Here is a 19,735-nt window from a genome sequence, read left to right on the forward strand (position 1 = left end):
CCATATACACAATGCCAGAAAGTGACCAATATTATCATCAGCTTCTTGAATCAGATGGTGAGGAGACAGGGCATCTGGGTTGAGGGCTACGAGAATCAAAAGTTCACAGCTCTGTGCCCAGAGTCTCTTTCTGGTGCATGATGATTCTGGGAACTTGGGGTGGGACATCCTTCAGCATCCAGCATGTTGTGTGAGACCTGTGTGTGGTCACCTGAGTCCACCTCCGTGATGATGGCCCAGACAGAATGGATGGCTTGGCAGGAATGTTCTGGTGGGAGCAGAGAGATGGAAAGTAGGAAGCATTGGGTCTTCTACCTCTTCCCCTCGAAGTGTGACCAGGACTTCAGACTGCACTGTAAATTCCTGGGACTTACTAGGCCTCCCCTTGTGTTATCATAATTCAGTGGATCATCTCAGAGTACTGACGAACCTATTTGGGTCCAACCACCTGTCTGCTAACTCACCTGTGGGTCATACCTCAAGCTGTCTCCCTAGCTCCACATACTTGGCACTGACTTTCCTAACACTGGGTTCCTCTGGTGTCTCATTTTCTAGTATCCATCTTCCCATTCTAGCCTTCCTCGTCACACTGTGTCCTGATCAAGACCTCTAGCCTGCCAGGGACTTTGCATAGTCCGACGCATACAAAATCCACTTGGAATCCTTCCTCACATTTCACTTGCTGCTACAGGGGAATCCCTGCACTCCAGGCACCCCAAACCTCACACCCACTCAGCTCATAGCCAGAGATTTTGCAGATGGCCTGTCAGTCTGTCTTCTGGTCTGAATGGGGAGGCTCTGGATCTCCTTCACGAGGAAGGTTCCTCTTGGTGATGCATAGTAGGTGGAGGAAGATGAGTTTGCTGTCCTCAAAATAGAAGAGAAGCACATGTTGGACCAAGTGATTCACAGGAGCCTGAAGACTGGTCTTGGAGGTTAGCCTCTCACCTTTAGTTTTCCTCTTTACAGAAGCCAGAGGAACAAATGGAGGATCCATGCACTGGCATTTTAATTGCCATAGGCCTTCGTTCACCGGACATCATTGTCGAGAAGCTATTGGGCATAGAGCATCAGCCCCCCAGAAGCCTCTTGCTTGCGGCCAAGGAAATCTGTAACAACGATGGTATGAATCCCTGTGGTGGGAGCGGGGGTGGTTGTGTGAGAAGTAGTGACGGGCACAGGGATGGCGTGCTGCCTGCACCCGGGACCACCTTCGTACTTCTTGGCCCCTACTAATGGACCTACTCTGAGCTCTGTGTGTGGGCAGGGGTGGGAGCATGGAAAGATCCAGCCTGAGTTGTACATGGCTGATGGGGACTTGGGAGAAAACTCCTAGAGAATGGAAATGACAGAGTAAGAAGAGGCAAAATGTATGAGGGGAGATGAGCTGGAGAAAAAATGTGAACCCAGATGGAGGCAGAAGGCAGAGAGAAGGCCCCGCTGGAATCAGCAGGCAGGGTTGCTCAGAGGGCAGTGCTGAGGGGAGCCTGCCTTTGAGATGAGGGGCTGGGCAGGGCTCATCACACAAGCTCCATTCTGGGGAGGTTCTCTGGCCCACCCTGTGCTTCTCTCAGTCTGAGTGTGGGAACAGTCAAGTCACAGAATGGCGTTGCCAGCCCTTTCTTGAGCTGCGGGATGCAAGAGTGGTGAGGGGCAGTGGCCTTCTGAGGGACGGAGCTGCCTGCTGTTTCCTGCAGGCCCCCAAGAGGCAATGGGGGTGGGGGTAAGGGGCTTGGGCACATTTGGCCTCTGTGGGATATGCCGTGATCCTTCATGGAGCCCAGTCTGCCCAGACACCCCTCAGGGTGTCATCTGGCAGCACTAGTCATTTGCAGTTAAGGATGCTGAAAGTCACAGGCTCCTGGATGCTTGGGGTTCTTAGATGCAGGGCGAAGGTCCAAACCAAGTTCTCCTCCTCCCTTGCTCCCACCCCACTGCCCACTGAGCCAGAATGACCGTTTAACTTTCTCCCAGGGCCCAAGCAGTGCATTGACCAGCTATGGGACTACATCTTGCATCTTCTGCACATGAACCAAGTGGAAGAGGATATGCTGGCAATCTATGAAGGTGAAGGGTGGGAGGGCTGAAGTAAGCCTTCATGGGGTCAAGGGAGGAGAAAGGAATGTCAAGAGTAGTGAAGGAGCCCCTCAGGGGCTGGAGTGATAGCACAGCGGGTAGGGCATTTGCCATACACGTGGCCGACCCAGGTTCAATCCTATATGGTCCACTGAGCACCGCCAGGAGTAATTCCTGAGTGCAAAGCCAGGAGGAACCCCTGTGCATCTCTGGGTGGGACCCAAAAAGCGAAAATAAAAATGGTGCCCCTCTACCAGACACCCGAAGGCTGGAGAAGGGGCAGACAACGGCCCAAAGCAGGCTTCTTGTGAGCAGATGCTTCGCCCATTGGCCAGTCCTGGTCTTGGTTTAGGGCTAGTTCCACCCTGGCCATCCTGGTGATCTTCTGGCCATCCCGGTGCAGTCAGTTGAAAGAGACCTCGAGTTGTGCTAGTGGGTGCTATTTCCAGAAGAGAATTCCAGAAAGCTTCATGGTTGGGGCTGAGAGGATGCTGTTTCTGTTTCCCTGTGAGAAGAGAATGGTAATGGGTATCCCCAACTCCCTATTTCCCTCACAGTGCTCAGGGCAGTGGTGTCCTGTGTCCAGAGGCAGCTGAATGTGAAGGCTAGTGCTGAGGATGAATTGCCATTCCTCAAGAAAGCTGCCATAAAATCCTGTGACACATTCCAGCTATTACGTGACCATTGGCCCCTGGTCCACAAACCCAAGGTGAGAGTAGTAGATGGTGGTGTGGGAGGAGGGCAGGTGTGAGGCTTGACGCCCAAAGGGGTGTGGGAGGAGCAGACCATGTCCTGCTGGACAGGCACATTCACCGGCCTTCTGGGAGAGCAGGCCTCATGCTTCTCTTCAACCCCCACCCAACCCTCTTCCTCTAAAGGAGGGGATCAGCCAACACTCTGGGGGTCATTCAGCTCCTGGTGAAGTAAACGGTTATGCAATGACTTTCCTGTCACCCCTGATTTGCTAAGCATTATGCAAGTCCCTCAGAAGATAGAGAGAAGAAAGCCAGCCCCTCAGGGCTTGTCCGGCCTTCATCCCTGACCTGAGGTTCATTCTGTCTCCTCGGGCACAGATAGTCCAGGAAATGCTGCAGCTGTTGGGAAACCTTGTGGCCCTTATGCCAGCGTCCAGTGTCAAGGACGAAACTGACTGGTTAATAGAAAAGTTAACAGACTTGCCGATCAACATGACTCTGTACATCGAAGAGGTGATTATGGTGGGGCTGAGATGAAAATCTGGCTTGGTGATGCAGTCTCTGTTTCTTTGTTTATTGACTTTGACTTGGGGGTTCTCCCTGGCCGTGCTCATGGCTTACTCCCAGCTTCCTGAACTGCTGGGTGACTATAGAGAGACCAGGGTCCAACCCAGGGCAGCAGCTTGCAAGATAAGGAGCCCTCACACTGTCCTGGGTCTGGCCTTATTCCTTCTATGTTGAAGCATAGGTCCTGGAGTTGGCCAGGAAGTGGACTGTAGGCCAAATGCACCCTCAAGTTTCTTTCATCTAGAACATTTTACACAGCCACTCCCTGACATTCTCATGCTTTGACTCTCTGACCTTTTTGTCTCTCACCCCTAGAGCATAATTGTAGGCCTCAGATGACTGCAAGCCAGTCAGTTTGGAACCTTCATTGTCACTTCCAAGGAATTTACACCTGTAGCTTATGGCATGGAGGAGTAATTGGCAGAAGGTGTCCCCCAGGGCCTGGGAGTTTGGAGATTGTGTCAGAATTCTACCTCTCTGTCCCACAGAAATGTGGTGCCAGTATTCGATATTTTGTCTGCAGAGGATCCAGATCCAGAGCCCAATACACTGATATCTTCTGTCCTCCTCCCACTTAGAGGCATTTCCCAAACCAAGTGGCCTCCAGTTTGAAGGGATCGTCCAAGAAAAAGAATTAGTGTTCAGGAAATGGGTAGGAAACACTGAGTTCAAAGCCGACAATGTTCTCACAGCCGGTTTCTCAGAGCTCTTCCTCTGGGGTTGGTCTTGTCTTCCAGGACACAGATATCACGAGGGACTTTGAGGAAAATTTATCAGGGAAAAGCATGAGGGATGGCAGGAAGCATTCTGGTGTTTGTCCAGACTGCGAGAAAACCACCAGACTGTGATAGAGAATGGACTCCGTTTGAGCTGAAGGAAAAGAGAAGAGGGAAAGAAGCAGAGAAGGGTCAAAGCAGAGGTTCCAGAATGGTCCTAAGAAACTTTGGGCAAGGCCACCAGGGAGTCATTGAGCCCAAGTCCTCTATGAAAAGAGCCCAGTGGTGCTGGGACCAGCCTGCTTAGTGATCTGCTGTGTTCAGTCAGATGCTCGGGAGAGGCTGGGGGATTTGAGAATCACTTATCAGCCTGAGAGCTGTTGAGTTAGGCCCCATGGCAGAGGCAGATAGGAGTCACATTCTTTCACAGTTGTTTCTACACTAACATGCCGTCCCAAAGGAGGCTTTGGGAGGTCTAATTTGGTTTGAGGGCCATATCTGGCGTTGCTCGGGGGTCACACTTCAGGTCCTTGGGCAAGCGTGAGGTGTTATGGGTCAAACTCCAGCTTCCTGCTCCAACACTTTGAGCCATTTATCACCCCTTGGTCATATTTTTGAAAGAGCAGTCAACCTGGTCTAGGTTACACGCGCTTTCTGTGGGGTGTGAGGTGCTGACCTATCCCACATCTGCTGGGTTTTGCTGACAAGCTGGAGGAGCAATCACATCAGTAGATATGCGTTCAACCCAGCATAGGACCATCTGTCCCAGTTGACTTAGACTTAGTACCACTGAGTACTCAGAGGGCCCCTGAGCATTGTGTGGAAATTTCCATCCAAAAAAATATAACTGACTAAATCAACTTTATACGAATGAACAAAGGATTTTATAACACGTTAAAGTAAACACATGACTGCACTAATACAAAGTAGCTAAAAGTAAGCTTACATACATGAAGTGCTAGAGTGATCACTTGAATTTGGACTAGGATAAGTTAGATGTTTTCTAGAAGTCTTTACTAAATCATTAAAACACAACAGCATGATAGTTCAAATCCTCGAAGGATACCCACAGAATGAGAAAACACATTCAAGAGTCAGAGAGACAGAGCAAGGACCATGGCACTTGCCTATTTGCAGCTGACCCTGGTTTGATCCCTGCACAGCATATGGTCCCTCAAGTCCTGCCAGGAGTGAGCCCTGAGCACTGGTTGGTGGGACCTCAAACCAAAAATACAGAGGAAGGAGGCACATGGTGGTGGTGTTTGGGTTGGGGTGAGGGTAGGGGGCAGAGAAAGGGGGCAGGAATGGGAACACAACAAAAGACCTAAGATAAATTTAATAGGAAGGTGGTAGATTTCATCTTAGGCTCCCAAATAATCACAAGTTATAAATGTTCCAAATGCCCCAATTGAAAAGGTAGAGATTATCAGAGAGCTACCCTGGTATAAAATCCTCTCTGATTGATACAAATTGATCAATAGACATAGGACAAATAGAAATTGGAATGGGAAATATACACTGGCAGAGGGATAGCTGTTGGAATATTATATGACTGAAACCTGATCATGAACAGTCTGGTAACTATCTCACAGTGATTCAATTAAAAAAATTACAAAAAAATGTAGTGTTAACACATATCAATTCAAAAGGCTCCATTTGCTAAGTGACTAAAATAGATTTCAGAGCAAACATTACCATTAGCTATAAAGAAATTTCTTATAATAAATAAGGGGTCAAATAACCAAGAGCATAATGGCCAGATGGTAGGACAATGGGTTTAGGTGCTTGCCTTGCATGTGGCTGATCGGGATTTCATCCCCCACATCCTCTAAGGTCCTCTGATCCCACCAGGAAAGATCCCTAAGCTCAGAGCCAAGGGTCAGCACTGAACAATTGGGTGTGCCCCCAAAGCGTAACCAAATGGAATGAAATGGCATGTTCTCACACCTTGAAACCGAATCTAAGAACATTCACATAACAATGTCAGCCACTGGGTAGAGGGTAAATATTTCCACCCTTGGGCTTGGATTTCAGGATTGTGACAGTTTTGAGAGTAATAGATGTGGATTTTCCTTTGGTCATGATGAATCTGTCCTGTGCCTTAGCCCACACTATTGCAATGACAATACTGAGCTGTAAACGTCTCCTTGAGAAGAGGGCCTTGGGCAGTCCTGTGGCTTCCCAAGAGAGGCACAAGGGCAGCCATGGAAGCATGTGCCGGAGAGTCCCTTTCCCTGTAGGAGTCCCTGAAAGGTCCATGAGGGCAGGTGACAGCCGGGAGGGGTGCAGGAGAGGGGCACAGCCATGCTGCAGAGAATGGGCGAGGAATTGAGGGGTTTCCTGGGGCCGTGGGAAGCCTCGGCTGCCTGTACTCACTCTGTTTTCCTGCACACAGTGTGTACTCCAAGTGCTGGACGCTGTGCTCGTCAGTAAGACGGGGGGTTTCGACAAGGACTCTCAGGTGGAGAGCACCATGTTCCTCCTGTTCAAGCTGGTAAGATCCGCAGAGCTGGAACCCCTCACTCATCCCCTGTGGGTGACACTGCCTTCCGGAGGGCCTGAGCAGATCCAGGGGGCCAGAGTATCTTGGGTACCAAGTGGGGGGGCTTTCCGTTTGTTCATTGAGGAAGATAGGTTTGTGGTTTGCGAGTGATAATTTTCTGTACAGGAGAATAGGCCAAGGTAGTCCAGAACAGGCCAGCATGTCTCTGGGCTAGGGTTCTGGGCTGCTTTCTCTCTTTCCCTCCCTCCCTTGGAGGTGATGGCATCCTGGCCAGCCCGGCCTCCTTCAGCACAGCCATCGTCTGCACAGTGACCTTAGCCAGACACCACAGGCTCTCCAGAACGCACAAAGGCCTGTATTCCGGGTATAGTCGGAGATTTTCTGCAGGTAGCAACCGGACACATGTTCTATATTTTGTAGGCTTAGGAAGCTGCTGTCCCTCACCCTATAGTCTGGGAAGTGGGTCCAAAGCTCCAGCCACTCTCTCATTCCTGCAGGAGCTGTCAGGCCTCCTGTGTTGCAGCCTTGTTAGGAAGAGACAGACAGTGGAAACTGGCAAATGGGGGTTACCGTTGGCTTGTGAAATGTGTTGCTCACGATTGCCTTCCCTTTGATCTTTGGGAATGTGGACTCCTAGGTTCTATTTTCCCCTGTCTTTTGGTCAAGGACCCTACTTTTCAGGGCTCTGAGCTCTGGCTCCCCCATCCATGCCCTGGGCCCCTGGTGATGGGCCTCCCAGATCTGACAGCTCTGATTTCTCCACAGCTCCATGTAAGTGGCAGAGGCTCAGATCGGAGCCTCATCTGGAGATCTTTCTTGGCCCTGAGTAAGTGATCCCCATGTGGGGTGGGGACTCTGGACCATCTTGCAGTGCGGGTTGGTTCCCATGAAGGGCTTCCGCCCTTCTAGATGAGATGCACATGGTGAGCTTTGCCTGTAATGAAAGGCCTTGCTCCAGCCTTGTTCCCTCTCCATCCACCCGTGCTGTCTCTCTGCCTTGGTGGCCCCTGCTTAGAAAGGGGATAAAGTGTTTCCTGCAGTGATCACGAGGAGGTTGATGACTTATGGGGCACGTGCTGGGATGGTGGGTCAAGACCCAGCGTGGGAAAGCATCTGGCCTGTGCTCGGCACGTGGTTCATGGCAGACACACACTGGCTCTCAGCCCCCTCCCCTGTCCATGCAAATTGAATTCAGTTCATGGCATCAGGGGTTTGCTGGGAGCATGATTTCTCCCGCTTGGCCCCTCCCCTTCCCCCCCACTGCCCCCCCACCAGGTCAGCCTATATTAATCCCTTTCTTTTCCCACTCTAGCCACGTTACACAGTGACCAGGTGGTTCACTCACTCCTCAGATACCTAAAGTCCGAGGACCTGGCCACACTTGAGTCGGCCCTTACTGTCTTCACAAAGGTGCTGTGTAACGGTGAGTGGGAACCGGGTGCTGCTGCTTGTCGTTGAGCTGACCTTGCTCTGGAGTGTCCCCCTAGTTGGCTAATGCCTAGTTTTAATTTTGGCATGGCCACGAGAGACAAGAATACAGAGAGGGGATCAAGTAGGAAGGAAAACTTGGGTTGAAGAAGAAAAAGTGCCGGGAAGTGGGAAGAGACTCTTGTTTTGAGGAAGATGGGGAACTCCCAGGGACGAGGACCCAGTTCTGAAGGTGGAAGAGCATGGAAGGGTGGGAGAAGGGCAATGTGGGAGAGAAGGCCTCGTGGGCAGACCCTCAAGCCTGTGGGGGTTGGGGGGTGAGGGTCAGCTCCAGGAAGCACTGTTTAAAGTCTCTTGCATTCTGGACTGAAGCAGAGGAACTGTGGAGCCTGCCTCAAGGGCTGCCACATGGCCTTTGAAGACCAAGTCTGTTCTTCCCTGTCCTCCCTCCTGCCTTTTTCTGTTTTGGGGGTGGTGGGGGTCTATACTTTGTGGTGCTCAGGGCTTCCTCTTGGCTCTGCACTTAGGAATACTTCTGACAGTTTTGAGGGACCAGAGGAGTGTGGGACAGTACCCTGATTGGCTGTATGTAAGGGAAACCGCTTACTTGTAGCATTGCTATGCATGTCCACTCCCAAGTCCCATACCACCCCCCCTCCAATCTTCTTGTGCCATGAAAAAGCAGCGCCACCTGAACCTGACGTGAGCTGTGTGCTTGTGTTCCCTCTAGTGCCCAGGACGGATGAGGTGAAGAGTGAGGTGGTACGATCAGTGATTGCATTGATTCAGCAGGACATTAGATCAGTGAGCAGACACATTCCCCTAACCCTGGGTGCTGAGAGCTTTCTGAGATGGAGATGGTGGCTGATTGGAGAGGAGGTGGGGGTGGGGAGTGAGAATAATGCGGCTTCCTCACCCAGCTCTCTGTCTCAGGATTACCTTGGCTCACATTTGGGCCTCTGCAAACTTCAGCAGGTTTGAGAAGAGTGGCTGGTTCCAGCCTACTTCTAAGCCTTTGCCAGGGCAGCAATGTTGTGTGACCTTTGGGGTCTAAACGACATAGTTTCTGTCCCCTGAGCATTTGCGGATTTGTGGGTAGAGATTTTGTGTGGTGTTGGGGTCAAGACACCATCTTTCATTTCCTGGTAGGGGTTGGGAGAATATCTGAAAATGCTCAGGGTTCTCCTTGGCTCTGTGCTCAATGTGTTTGGAGTAACTCCTGTGATCTTGTGGTGCTGGGTAGCCCAGACCCCAGACCCTGAGCTTGCCATGTGTATTGTATGTAGTTAGCCCATTGAGCTGGCTCATTGAGGCTTGGTCTTTTGACCAAGCTCTCCTGCTGGGGTTGCAGACTGCACAGATAGCTCCAACACAGATTGGGGTGGATGGAGAGCTGGGCGTGGAAAAGGCAGGAGACTGGGGAATCCATTGCCAAAAACCAAGCCCTAACTTCAGGAAATCAAGGATGAGTCCAGGATCTTGGGGACCACGCGTGGCTTTTCTGATGAAGCTGGCACGTGGCATGTGGCCTGGACTTACATTCTCTCCTGACTCCACTTTCCTGCCAGTTTTCCCTCTCGGGGTACCAGATGGGCATGCCATGGGCTTTGAGTTCCCCAGGAGGGAGGGGAGCGGAGCCCTACTGAAACCCTAGGGCTGAGTCCAGAAGACTCAGGCGGCTACCTGGAGGGGGACACACTGAACTCATGTCCCTTGAGGACACTGCTCAGCCGATATGGCCCTGTGTCTTATGGGTTTTTTTGTACCCCTGAGGGGGTGATCTCTGGCTTGCCTTCCTGGCTTACCCTGTCTGTGACCCACAGGTGCGCTTCCTTCTCTTGCAACTTATTGAGGTGCTGAACCAGTACGGTTTCTTGGGGCATCAGGAGGGGAACGTACTTATCCTCGAGCTCATCAGACTTACCTTTACACGATGCTTGGTGAGGCGGGGCCAGAGGAACTCCCAGAAGGCAGGGCAAGGGGAGGAGGTGCCAACTTGGGAGCAGGAAGGGAGGTAAACAGGGGAGGCAAGTGGGGTCCTTTTCAGCCCTCTGGTTTCCTCTGTCCATTTCCAGGTCCAAAGGGACTTCCAACAGAAGAGTACAGAGGTTCTTAAGATGGTACAGTATGGCTTGAAGCTTGAATGGGAAAAGTCAGATGCTTTCTAGATGTCTTCTAGAAACCACTAAAACAGCATGATTGTTGAAAACCCTAGGAAAGATGATCATGGCATGATAACCCTCTGCCCCAGGGACACAGAGGCCTGGCCCTTACCACTTTGCTCTGACCCCTGACACTCTCCTGACCCTAAAAGTGCATGCCCCCATCCCACATCTCACCCTGCTTTGTGTCTCCTCCCTCACTGCCATTGCTTCTACCACAGCCCTGGTCATGGAGCAGTGGTTCAGGGAGCAGGCGACACCAGTGATCGGCCTCCTCCTCCCTGTGAAATCTGGAGCTCAGTGCTGGCTGGGCTGTGGTTTTCCCTTCTGTTAACATGGGGAGAGCTGCACCCCGCCTTTTGCTCTCAGGCCTGCTACCCCCAGTTCTCAGATGCCTTCTAGAGATAAGGGTCAGCACTGAAGAGGATGGGGAGGGTAAACCATGGGACATCAATTAGCATTGACTAGAAAAGCACCAGGAGGGGCCAGACTTGCTGTCTGTGTCCTTCCTGCTGTCACCGTCACCACTACTTGTGCCGCGCCCCCCCCCCCCCCATTTCCTACCTCCTGCCCTTTTGCACATGTGTCCCTGGAGTGTTCCCCGGGCCTTGCCACTTCAGGAAGCAGCTCTGCCTCCTCTAGTCTCTCCTGCCTCGGTGGGGTCAGGACTGGTGGATGTTTTACCAATGTGCAGTGGTAGGGGACAACCTGTGTGTCCAGGCTCCCAGGGAAGGAAGGGATTGGCTGGGGATCAGAAGGGAAGATGGGGCAAACGGATTTGGGTGTTGCATTGACGCCCTTGCCACATTCCCTGCCAGATTTCACTGCCCCAGCTCATCACCGTCGTCTGTCACCCTGAAAACTATGCGATATTTGTACCCATGAGCACAATCCTGTTGGAAAAGGCTTCCATGGCCCATTCCCAGGGCAACAGCCCCTACCTCAGCAGCTTTTACCTCAAGCGTAAGTATCCGGGGGTGTCTCTGGAGGGGTGGTTGTGAGAACCCAGGCTCCGAGGAGCACCCAGTCTGGGGAGCAGGCTGAGTCTGCAGGGGGGAGTGTTTAGACATGTAGTGTGGGGTGTGTGTGTGTGTGTGTGTGTGTGTGTGTGTTTGTAACCGGGCTCAGGCCACAGTCTGGAGGAGTCAGGTCAAGGATCGTGGCAACAGCAGTAACCAGCTGACATGGCATGATTCCTACTTGCCTTTTGTCATCATTTTAGAAACTGTACTCAAGTGTAAAAACAGTGCTATTAGTTATAAAATCATGAGTCCATGGACATTCCTGACCCTCTCTTCTTCCCTAGCCCCAACTCTGAGTCCACTCTTTACTCAGCCCGTCTGTGATGTCTATCTCAGTGAGGATGGGGGTGAGGTTGTCTATTCATCATCTTACAGGTGTGTGTGTGTGTGTGTGTGTGTGTGTGTGTGTGTGTGTGTTGGGGGAAGGCATGGCATGTGTGCACATGAATATAAATCAAAAATATAATGTTTTTAGACTGTCACATGCTTCCATGGCATTATCTTAATGCCCCACTGCCATTTTTTTCTTCTTGTTCTGAAACAGATAGTGGGCTGCCAGGGGGAGGGGGGCTTGCATAGAGCTTGCACTCACTATATCTTCATTTATTCTTTACTTAACTTAGCTACTCAGTTCATCTCCCCACAGAAACTCCTGCTCCATCTTGTGGTAAGTGATACTGGGGAGGATACATTTTTCTTTACATTTTTGTTTTTATGTTGAATCACCATGAGATACAGTTACAGAGCTAGCTGTTCCTGGTTGGGTTTTAGTCATACAATGTTCCAACACCCATTCCTCTACTGTTGTACATTTCCCACCACCAATGTCCCCAGTTTCCCACCAGCCACCCCTCCCCCATGGTAGGCACATCTCTCTCTCTCTCTCTCTCTCTCTCTCTTTCTCTCTCTTTCTTTCTCTCTCTCTTTTTTTCTCTCTCTCTTTCTGTGTCCTTTTGGACATTTTTATGGTTTGCAATACAGATACTGAGAGGCTTTGTTTGCTCTTTTACTTATTTTCAGCGCAGTTCTTATCCAGAGTGACTATTTTCAGATAATTCTTATCTAGAGTGATCATATTTGTCATAGCGGTTCCTTCTCTACCCCAGCTGCCTTCTCCCCACACACTTGAGGCAGCCTTCCAACCATGGATCAATCCTCCTCGCCCTTGTTTCTAGTCTCCTTGAGTATTAGACTCATTATGTTTCCTTATATTCCACAAATGAGTGCAATTATCCTATGTCTGTCCTTCTCCTTCTGCCTCATTTCAAACTCAGCATGATACTCTCCATGTCCATCCATTTATAAGCAAATTTCAAAGCTTCAGTTTTCCTTAGAGTTACATAGTATTCTATTATATAGATTTACCATAGTTTCTTTAACCAATCATCTGTTTTAGGGCTATTTCTGGTTGTTCCCAGATGCTGACTATTGTGAATAGTGCAAAATAAACATAGAAGTACAGGTGGCATTTCCGCTATGCATTTTTGGGCGCCCAGGGTATATTCCAAGAAGTGGTATTGTTGGGTCATATGGAAGCTCAATTTCTTGCTTTTTTGAGGAATGCCCATATTGTATTTCAAAAAGGATATTGGGAAGGATACTGGATCTGGATCTTCACCCACCCACTCAGTCCTGCATATCCATCCAGGCACCCGTCCATTTGAACCTTATTCCTCCTCCATCCTAGATTCTATCCATGCTCTAACCATTGATTTATCCATTGATCCTTTCATTCATTCCAAAAATACCCAAGTACTACTTTATTGAAGTCATATGCAGGTTTTGAGTTTTTGTATTTCCTCAACTTGACAGAGTAGATATTATGAACATTTGGAGTGACAAGTATAGACATGCTGTTGAGGTGTTAGAGTCTCGGTGCCAAGGACAAGCATTGGAGTGGCTGCCCATAACTCACTAGGATAAATGTAGCCACAGAGGAAGACAGAGATTGTGAGGGGATCTTCAGTGAGCAATGTGCGGATTTGGTCACCGAGAGGCCATGATGGCAGGCAGGCATTTTCAGAGCATCCTGGAGAACAGGGAGGAGACCGGGAGGTTGAAAACAATGGGGAGGATCAAACTGAGCTCAAATTGTGGGTTCCTTCCTTCCTTCCTTCCTCTTCCCTCCCTCTCTCCCTCCTTCCTTCCTCCCTCCCTCCCTCCTTCCCTCCCTCCCTCCCTCCCTCCTCATCTCCCTCCCTCCCTCCCCATCTCCCTCCTCATCTCCCTCCCTCTCTCCCCATCTCCCTCCTCATCTCCCTCCCTCTCTCCCCATCTCCCTCCCTCTCTCCCTCCCTCTCACTCTCCCTTCCTTCCTTCCTTTCTTTCTTCCTTCCTTCCTTTCTTTCTTTCTTTCTTTCTTTCTTTCTTTCTTTCTTTCTTTCTTTCTTTCTTTCTTTCTTTCTTTCTTTCTTTCTTTCTTTCTTTCTTTCTCTTCTTTCTTTGTTTTTGGTCCTCACTCAGCGATGCTAGGGGTTATTCCTAGATTTTCACTCAGGGATAACTCCTGGCAGTACTTGGGGGACCATACGGGATGCAAGAAATTAAATCTGAATTAGCTATGTACTAGGCAAGCACCTTACTGTGTGCTAGACAAACACCCCGCACTACCTGCTGTACTCTGATTTTTGGCCCTTCCCTAGATCCATTCTCTACTGCTGTTTGTTTCCCTTCTGTTAAGTTGTTTTATATTTTGAAGTAAAAAAGCTTAATTTAAAGAAATTTACTCAAGAAGTATGTGTCGTGGAAAAGGAGGAAAAGGGGATGAGAGAGAGAGATGTTCAAGAGAGTACATGGACACATGAGCTTCTCCAGAGGCAACTGAAGAGGACACATCTTAGAGGACCTACCTCAGGTTGAGACAAGATGTGGCTAGTCTCCGGGATGGAGAATGAGCTGCTTCTCTTTGCCCTCAGATGTTTTCATCAAAACCCTACAGAGAAAAGGAGCTGGGTGAGAGCTCTCTCAGAGTGCTGCAAGCCCTGCAACCTATCACGTCCCTGCTTCCGGTCATCAACTACAGTTTCACACGGTTCTGCCGGAAGAAGATCCCTGGGCTCTTGAACATCCTGAGCAGTGAGGCCTGAGTTGGGGATGGGAGGCGGGGCTGGCGCAGAGGGCAGATTCTGCAGGAGATGAGAGCCGAGGCGTAGGAGGGACTTGTGGTGAGAGGAGAATGGGGCCAGCCCCGGATTCCCGAGAGGCCGAGTGCATGGGTCTTATTCTCTCAGCCTTTTCCTGTTTTTGCACTGAGCAGAGTTATGGGGCGAGTTCTCAGAAGAACTGCTGGAACTCTTATGAGCAGACTTAGCAACCCACCAGGCCCGGGTTTGTGTCCCTGCTCTGACATTGACCATTTGAAAGGCCTCACCACTGTGCCCATTTGACCTTTGGAATGGGCCCAAGTCCTGCAGCCTTGGTCAAGTGGGCACACAGTTATGTGCTGGGGTTCTGAAGAGGATGGGATGAGTTGAAGGACATGCAGGGCTGGGCTACTTCTTGTGTGAGTTTCTGGCCTGGCCTGGCCCTTCTGACAGGTGGGGCGGGGGGTTCCCTGCACTCTCGTTTCCTAGATCATGATGAGCAAACATTGAAGCAGGAGCAATGGGAGCACAGCCTACTGGAGGTAAGCACTCCGTGAGGATCCACTCCCTCCACAGCTGCCCCTTTCCCTTCCCCGGGGTGAAGAACTGGGCTCAGCTGCCTGCAAGTCTCTGGGAAGGAGGAGAAGCCCTGGGAACCCCAGACAAGAAGGAGGACCCCATCATGCTGGCTCTCAGCCCACTGCACTCTACTCACAGGCATCCTTCGCTGGTCCCCTGCTTCCACCCCTGCATCAGTGTCTCCTACCCCTTCTACTCCCTTCCAGAGGCCTCTTCTGGGTGGCTATGTGGATTGAGCCTTTGGTCTGTGACTTCGAGTTATTATTCTTGGCTACCCATGCGTCCTCATCTGTGCTATGGGAATTCTCTTTCTCCCACAGTGACCTGGGATGCTGGTGACCAGGAAAGGGCTGTAGCCATGTCAGGGCCATTCCAACCCATGTTCACGTGTTGTTCTCAAGTCCTGACGAAGCCCACCTTGGGTTTCAACTTTCCTCACTGCCTGAGCCCTTTATCTGTGTGTGCACATCCTGCCGCCTGTTGCACCTTTTCTCTTTGTGATCCACTTCAGGGGCTCAGCGGCAAGAGGAGCCTGTCCCCTTTCCCTGTGACCCTTCTCTCCCTCCCTCCTTCTCAGTTTTCCAGTTTGCTGTTAGCGACCATGAACGATGATGAGTGGCTGGAGCGACTCCTCCAAGCCATCATGGAGAAGATCAATAGCTCAGACACATTCTATTTAAAGGACAAGGTGAGTGGGAGTGGGGGAGTTCTTTGCCAGCGGGAAAGTGGGAATCCCGTGGTCATAGAGGAAACTGGGGGAATGTTCATGAAGTACAGACCTTGGGGTATAAGGAAAGGAATTTCATGGGCACTGAGTGGGGAATCAAGGGAGAGGAAGGACAGGTAGTCACTCAGGGTGAGCATAAGTACTGAGTGGCTTCCATTGGCCTATGTCGGCAGCTTCCTAAAAGGCTACAAGCTGTTGTCTTTGTTGTTTGTTTAGGGGCCATGCCCAGCTCTGTGCTCAGGGATTGCCTCTGGGGATGCTTAGCGGGGTACCGTATGTGATGCCAGGACTGGAAGTGGGGTCAGTCGCATGCAAGCCTCAACCCCTGAACCATTTCTCTGGCCGCAAGTCTGTAGTCTACACGCCACTGTTTGGGGCAGCAGAGTTGTCACTTGGATTTAGAGGACAAGCCCGAGTGTCCATCTGAAAGAACTCCCTGAGGGTTTCTGTAGGAAAGTGTCTGCTCGTGTTGGGATAGGGGGTGAGAAAGACGGGGTTCCTTCTCATCAGCCCGCAGTCCTTCCCGGGCTTCTCCATGTGTTCCTGGCCTAATCTGGGTCCAGACTCAGCTCTGGGACACTTCAGTCACCTCACTTGGCAAGAAGCAAAAACGCCTCTATGCTCCAGGAGAGCAGCTGAGGATGGAATAAGGAATAGGGGAGGGTGTTTCCTCAGCTCCGAAGGTGAGGTAACCCCAGAGCTGTTGATCCACACATATGTAGAGATCCCAACACATGTTTGTAAAACAGATGCTCAAATATGGTTTGAGAATTTTGAGAATTCAAACTTGCTTTCTTGCCTCTGAACAGAACTTTGGATGCGGATGGTGTCTCCAGGAGAGACAGCTCTTTTCCAAGCCTTTGCTCTCTCGTTGTGACAAATCCTATGAGCACCAACCACATCCATGCAAGCTCTGTGATTGGAGGGTTAGGACTATAAGATGGAAGAAGCAGGAATCCTGATCATTTTCACTCTGTTCCTGACAATCGTGACTGAGTGCCACAGCACAGCAGGCACTGGAAGTCACTGCCTAAGAGACAGGAAAGGAATGTGGGCAGTACTGAGTGTGGCCAGAGCCAGATGGAGTTCAGTCCTGCATGAGGGGAGCACAGAGAACTGTTCCCGGGGCTCTGAGAGCTGGACCGAGAGGCTTTGTCAGAGGTGACCACTCTAGCTGTGTTCAAGGCTGTGTGTGACTTCACTTTCAGGGTTAGACTGGGGCGCCGGTGGTACCTGGGATGGAATGTGCTCTGCCATGTCAGCCCTCCCCTGTCCACGACTCGGTTTGAGAACTGAAAATGCAGTGTTTTGGGAAATGCCTCGGGCCTGGGTAAATGGGGAAACTGAGTCATTCTCGGGAATAGTGAGTGTGGAAAGAGGAAGCGCTAATGTCCAGCTGAGCAGTGAAGCAGCTGCTTTCTGACCTGGTTCCCAGAGCCGGGCCTGGGCGAGGACTCCTGTCAAGGCGCACGTTCTGGGGAAGCTGTGGTGGAGCACAGAAGCAGGCCAGGGAAGGGGGGAGCTCTGACAGGAATGACATGGCAGAGCCTGTGCTGCCTGGAGACAACGGGCCCAGGGCTGTGCCCCTGCTCCCTATCCTCACTGTCTGAGCCCACCATGATTGGTAGGAGCCAGGGAGGGGAAGAGAAGGCCGCGGAGTCCCTGGACTTTGTCCCTGGATTTTGCTTCCTCGAAGCAGCAAGGGAGCCGATTTCATAGAGCCTGAGGCCAGCGCAAGGCACCTACCCCAGACACCTTGCCCACAGGACGGGGGGAAGGGGCCCTAGAGGGGGATCTTGAGGGGCTTGACGTGAAACAGGTGAGGGCTCACTCAGCAGCTCTTCCCCATGGCATAGACTGTGTAAGCCCCGGGTTGGCCTTTGAACATGTGGAGCTTTTTCTCTTGGGAGATGCCGGGTGAGGGCCAAACAGGAACCAACTGAGCCAGCATAGAAGGAATGAAGGACCATGCCAAGGTTCCTCTGGGAAGACCCAGGGCGGTGAGCTGTAACATTCCGGGGAGTCTGCAAACAGTGTTCCATAGAGAATCCACGAGAAATGCCTGAGGTGGGAAGGTGAGGAGAGGGTGAAGACAGGTAGGTGGCTCAGGGGTGAGCAGTCCAGACCTAGAGAGCAAGGACAAAGGGTTTTGCTGTCTCCTGAGCTGCAGAGGAATCAGAGTGCCCGGAATTCCTGTTTTCCCTCCAGCTGGAGTCCCACCTCATTGTGGTGGCTGTCTCTGCCAGATGCCCCCAGAGGTGGAGGGGACAGGGGGCAGGGACAGATTTCTTCTTCTTAGTGGTATAGGGAATCGACCCTAGGTCTCACTCACCTAGGCACGGCTGATGGTTCTGAAGTGGGACTCAGCAATGGCTGTCCTGCGGAAGGCTCCAAGCTCCTCCCGACTAGAGGAGGAGGCTAGAACCTGCCCTTCCACCCCTCCTAGGCTTTCCTCTATAAATTCTTTGGCTTCACGCTGTGGACGTCAAGAGAAAAGCAACTGGTGAATAAGATGGTCTTCTCCCTCCTCCAAACATCCCACCAGGAACCGAACGAGAGGGAGGTGAGGCTGCGTGGTGGGTGTGGGCCAAGTTGGAACCTGTTTTATTTCTTTTGTGGGCATGGAGAGTGTTGTTTTTCTCCCAATTGGTCCTCAGGAGGGTCAGGGGGCATGTGATTCACTATGTGGCCAGAGGCTGCGGTGCTGCGTGAGCCCTGCAGTGCTGGGGATGACACGGCTATCCTGGTGGTGCTCGGGGGTCTCCATGGTCACAACCTATAGTGTTCTGGGCTCTGGCGCTGTGTCTGGTGACCTTGCAGGACCGTGTTGTGTCAGGGATCAAACCTGGATGATCTGCACACAAGGCAAATGATTCACACATGTACTGTCTCTCTGGCCTCTTTTGAGTTTTAGACACAGGATGGTAAGGTGAGAAAAGCTGGTTCCTAGCTCTGTCATATGCTGACCACGTGTCCTTGGGCACATTGCTGAACCCACCTGGGCCTCATCTTTCTCCTTTTTGAGTGAGCTTATGGCAGGGGGCGGGGGGATCTGAGTGGTAGTACAGCAGGTAAGATGATTGCCTTGTATGGGGCCAACCTGGGTCAATTCCTGGTACCCCATAGGTTTCCCTGAGCCTGCTATGAGTGATCTCTGAGTATACAGCTAGAATTAAGCCCTGAGTACAAATGGCTGTGGCTACAAAACAAAACAAAATATGGAATCAGCCTTTGGTACCTTCCCCTGAGGGTATTTTCTGAAATTTTATTTAAAAATAATTTCACTCTTACAAAATGTTTGTGTAAGCCAACCAACCAACAAGACACAAACAGCAAAAGATTTCTCCCTTATATCCCCATTCAATAATTTTCTCACATTTATGCACTCTCTCTCTATATATATGTATATATATATATACACATATTATTTTTTGAGTCATTTCAGGAAGTTGCCATCATGGTACTCATTTGACACTTAACAGTTTGATTTCTCTGGAAATGAAGATCTATATTCTCTTCCATAACCATGATGGTCTCATCAGGAAACCATCCAGATGTGGTGGCTAATGCTTTAGTGGCTAGGTGTGAACTTGCCAGTTGTCCTATCAAAGTTGTTGAGAAGAAAACATAAAACCTTTTTCTCTAGTCCCAGCATTTCAGTCCAAACCAAAGATTGCCTTTCCCTGTCATTTCCCTTTATTCTTCTTTATCCCAAAGGTTTCCTTAGTCTTATCTTTCATGACCTTGACATTTAAAAATCGTCAGATTTTCCATTGTGTGAAGTGCTCCTCGTTTTGGGTTAGTTGGTTTTTCCCTTGTGATGACATCCAGATGGATACATGGGAACAGAAGGTCACAGGCATGCCCTGTGTTCTGACATGACAAAAAGGAAGGTACGGGGACCCATGACTTCACACAAGATTTATATTCTGTTTCATTGCTTTCCTTTTCTCTTTTCCACTGCTGGTTTTGGGGCTGTGGCTTCCCTGAATTGTGGCAGGGGGCTCAGTCGATCCATGTTTCAGGGCATTGCAGTGGCACTCAGTGTCGTGTCCAGAAGACATCTGGAGACAATCCTGGACCAGTTGCAAGCCTATGGTGCTGCGCTCACGGACCAGAATTCATCACCCATCCTCGATCTGACAAAGGTGATAGCCTTCGGCGGGGAATGGGGTGG

General features: G+C 50.7%; 2 protein-coding genes across 2 annotated transcripts in view; both read left to right on the forward strand.

The window, feature by feature from the left end:
* Positions 1–984: 984 nt before the first annotated feature.
* Positions 985–9,870, forward strand: LOC129403485 (uncharacterized). Its single transcript, XM_055132132.1, has 8 exons — positions 985–1,123; positions 1,975–2,067; positions 2,634–2,785; positions 3,150–3,284; positions 6,450–6,548; positions 7,323–7,383; positions 7,870–7,980; positions 9,809–9,870. The coding sequence occupies exons 1-8, from the start codon at positions 985–987 to the stop codon at positions 9,835–9,837; spliced, it is 819 nt and encodes a 272-aa protein (XP_054988107.1). The 3' UTR covers positions 9,838–9,870.
* Positions 9,871–9,918: 48 nt separating this feature from the next.
* LOC129403486 (maestro heat-like repeat family member 5) overlaps positions 9,919–19,735 on the forward strand; it is a 46,358-nt gene continuing 36,541 nt past the window's right edge. Inside the window, exons 1-5 of the mRNA XM_055132133.1 lie at positions 9,919–9,999; positions 10,966–11,110; positions 12,857–12,921; positions 15,343–15,519; positions 19,584–19,706. Coding sequence (XP_054988108.1) covers positions 9,919–9,999; positions 10,966–11,110; positions 12,857–12,921; positions 15,343–15,519; positions 19,584–19,706 — 591 coding nt within the window. The remainder of the gene's footprint in view (positions 10,000–10,965; positions 11,111–12,856; positions 12,922–15,342; positions 15,520–19,583; positions 19,707–19,735) is intronic.

Source organism: Sorex araneus, chromosome 3 (genome assembly GCF_027595985.1).
Source record: "Sorex araneus isolate mSorAra2 chromosome 3, mSorAra2.pri, whole genome shotgun sequence".
In the NCBI taxonomy this organism is placed as follows: domain Eukaryota; kingdom Metazoa; phylum Chordata; class Mammalia; order Eulipotyphla; family Soricidae; genus Sorex; species Sorex araneus.

Coding starts and splice junctions, on each gene's coding strand:
- LOC129403485 (XM_055132132.1), top strand. CDS start 985: ATGGAGGATCCATGCACTGGCATTTTAATTGCCATAGGCCTTCGTTCA. Junction 1,124..1,974: donor GGAAATCTGTAACAACGATG/GTATGAATCCCT, acceptor ACTTTCTCCCAG/GGCCCAAGCAGTGCATTGAC. Junction 2,068..2,633: donor TATGCTGGCAATCTATGAAG/GTGAAGGGTGGG, acceptor TTTCCCTCACAG/TGCTCAGGGCAGTGGTGTCC.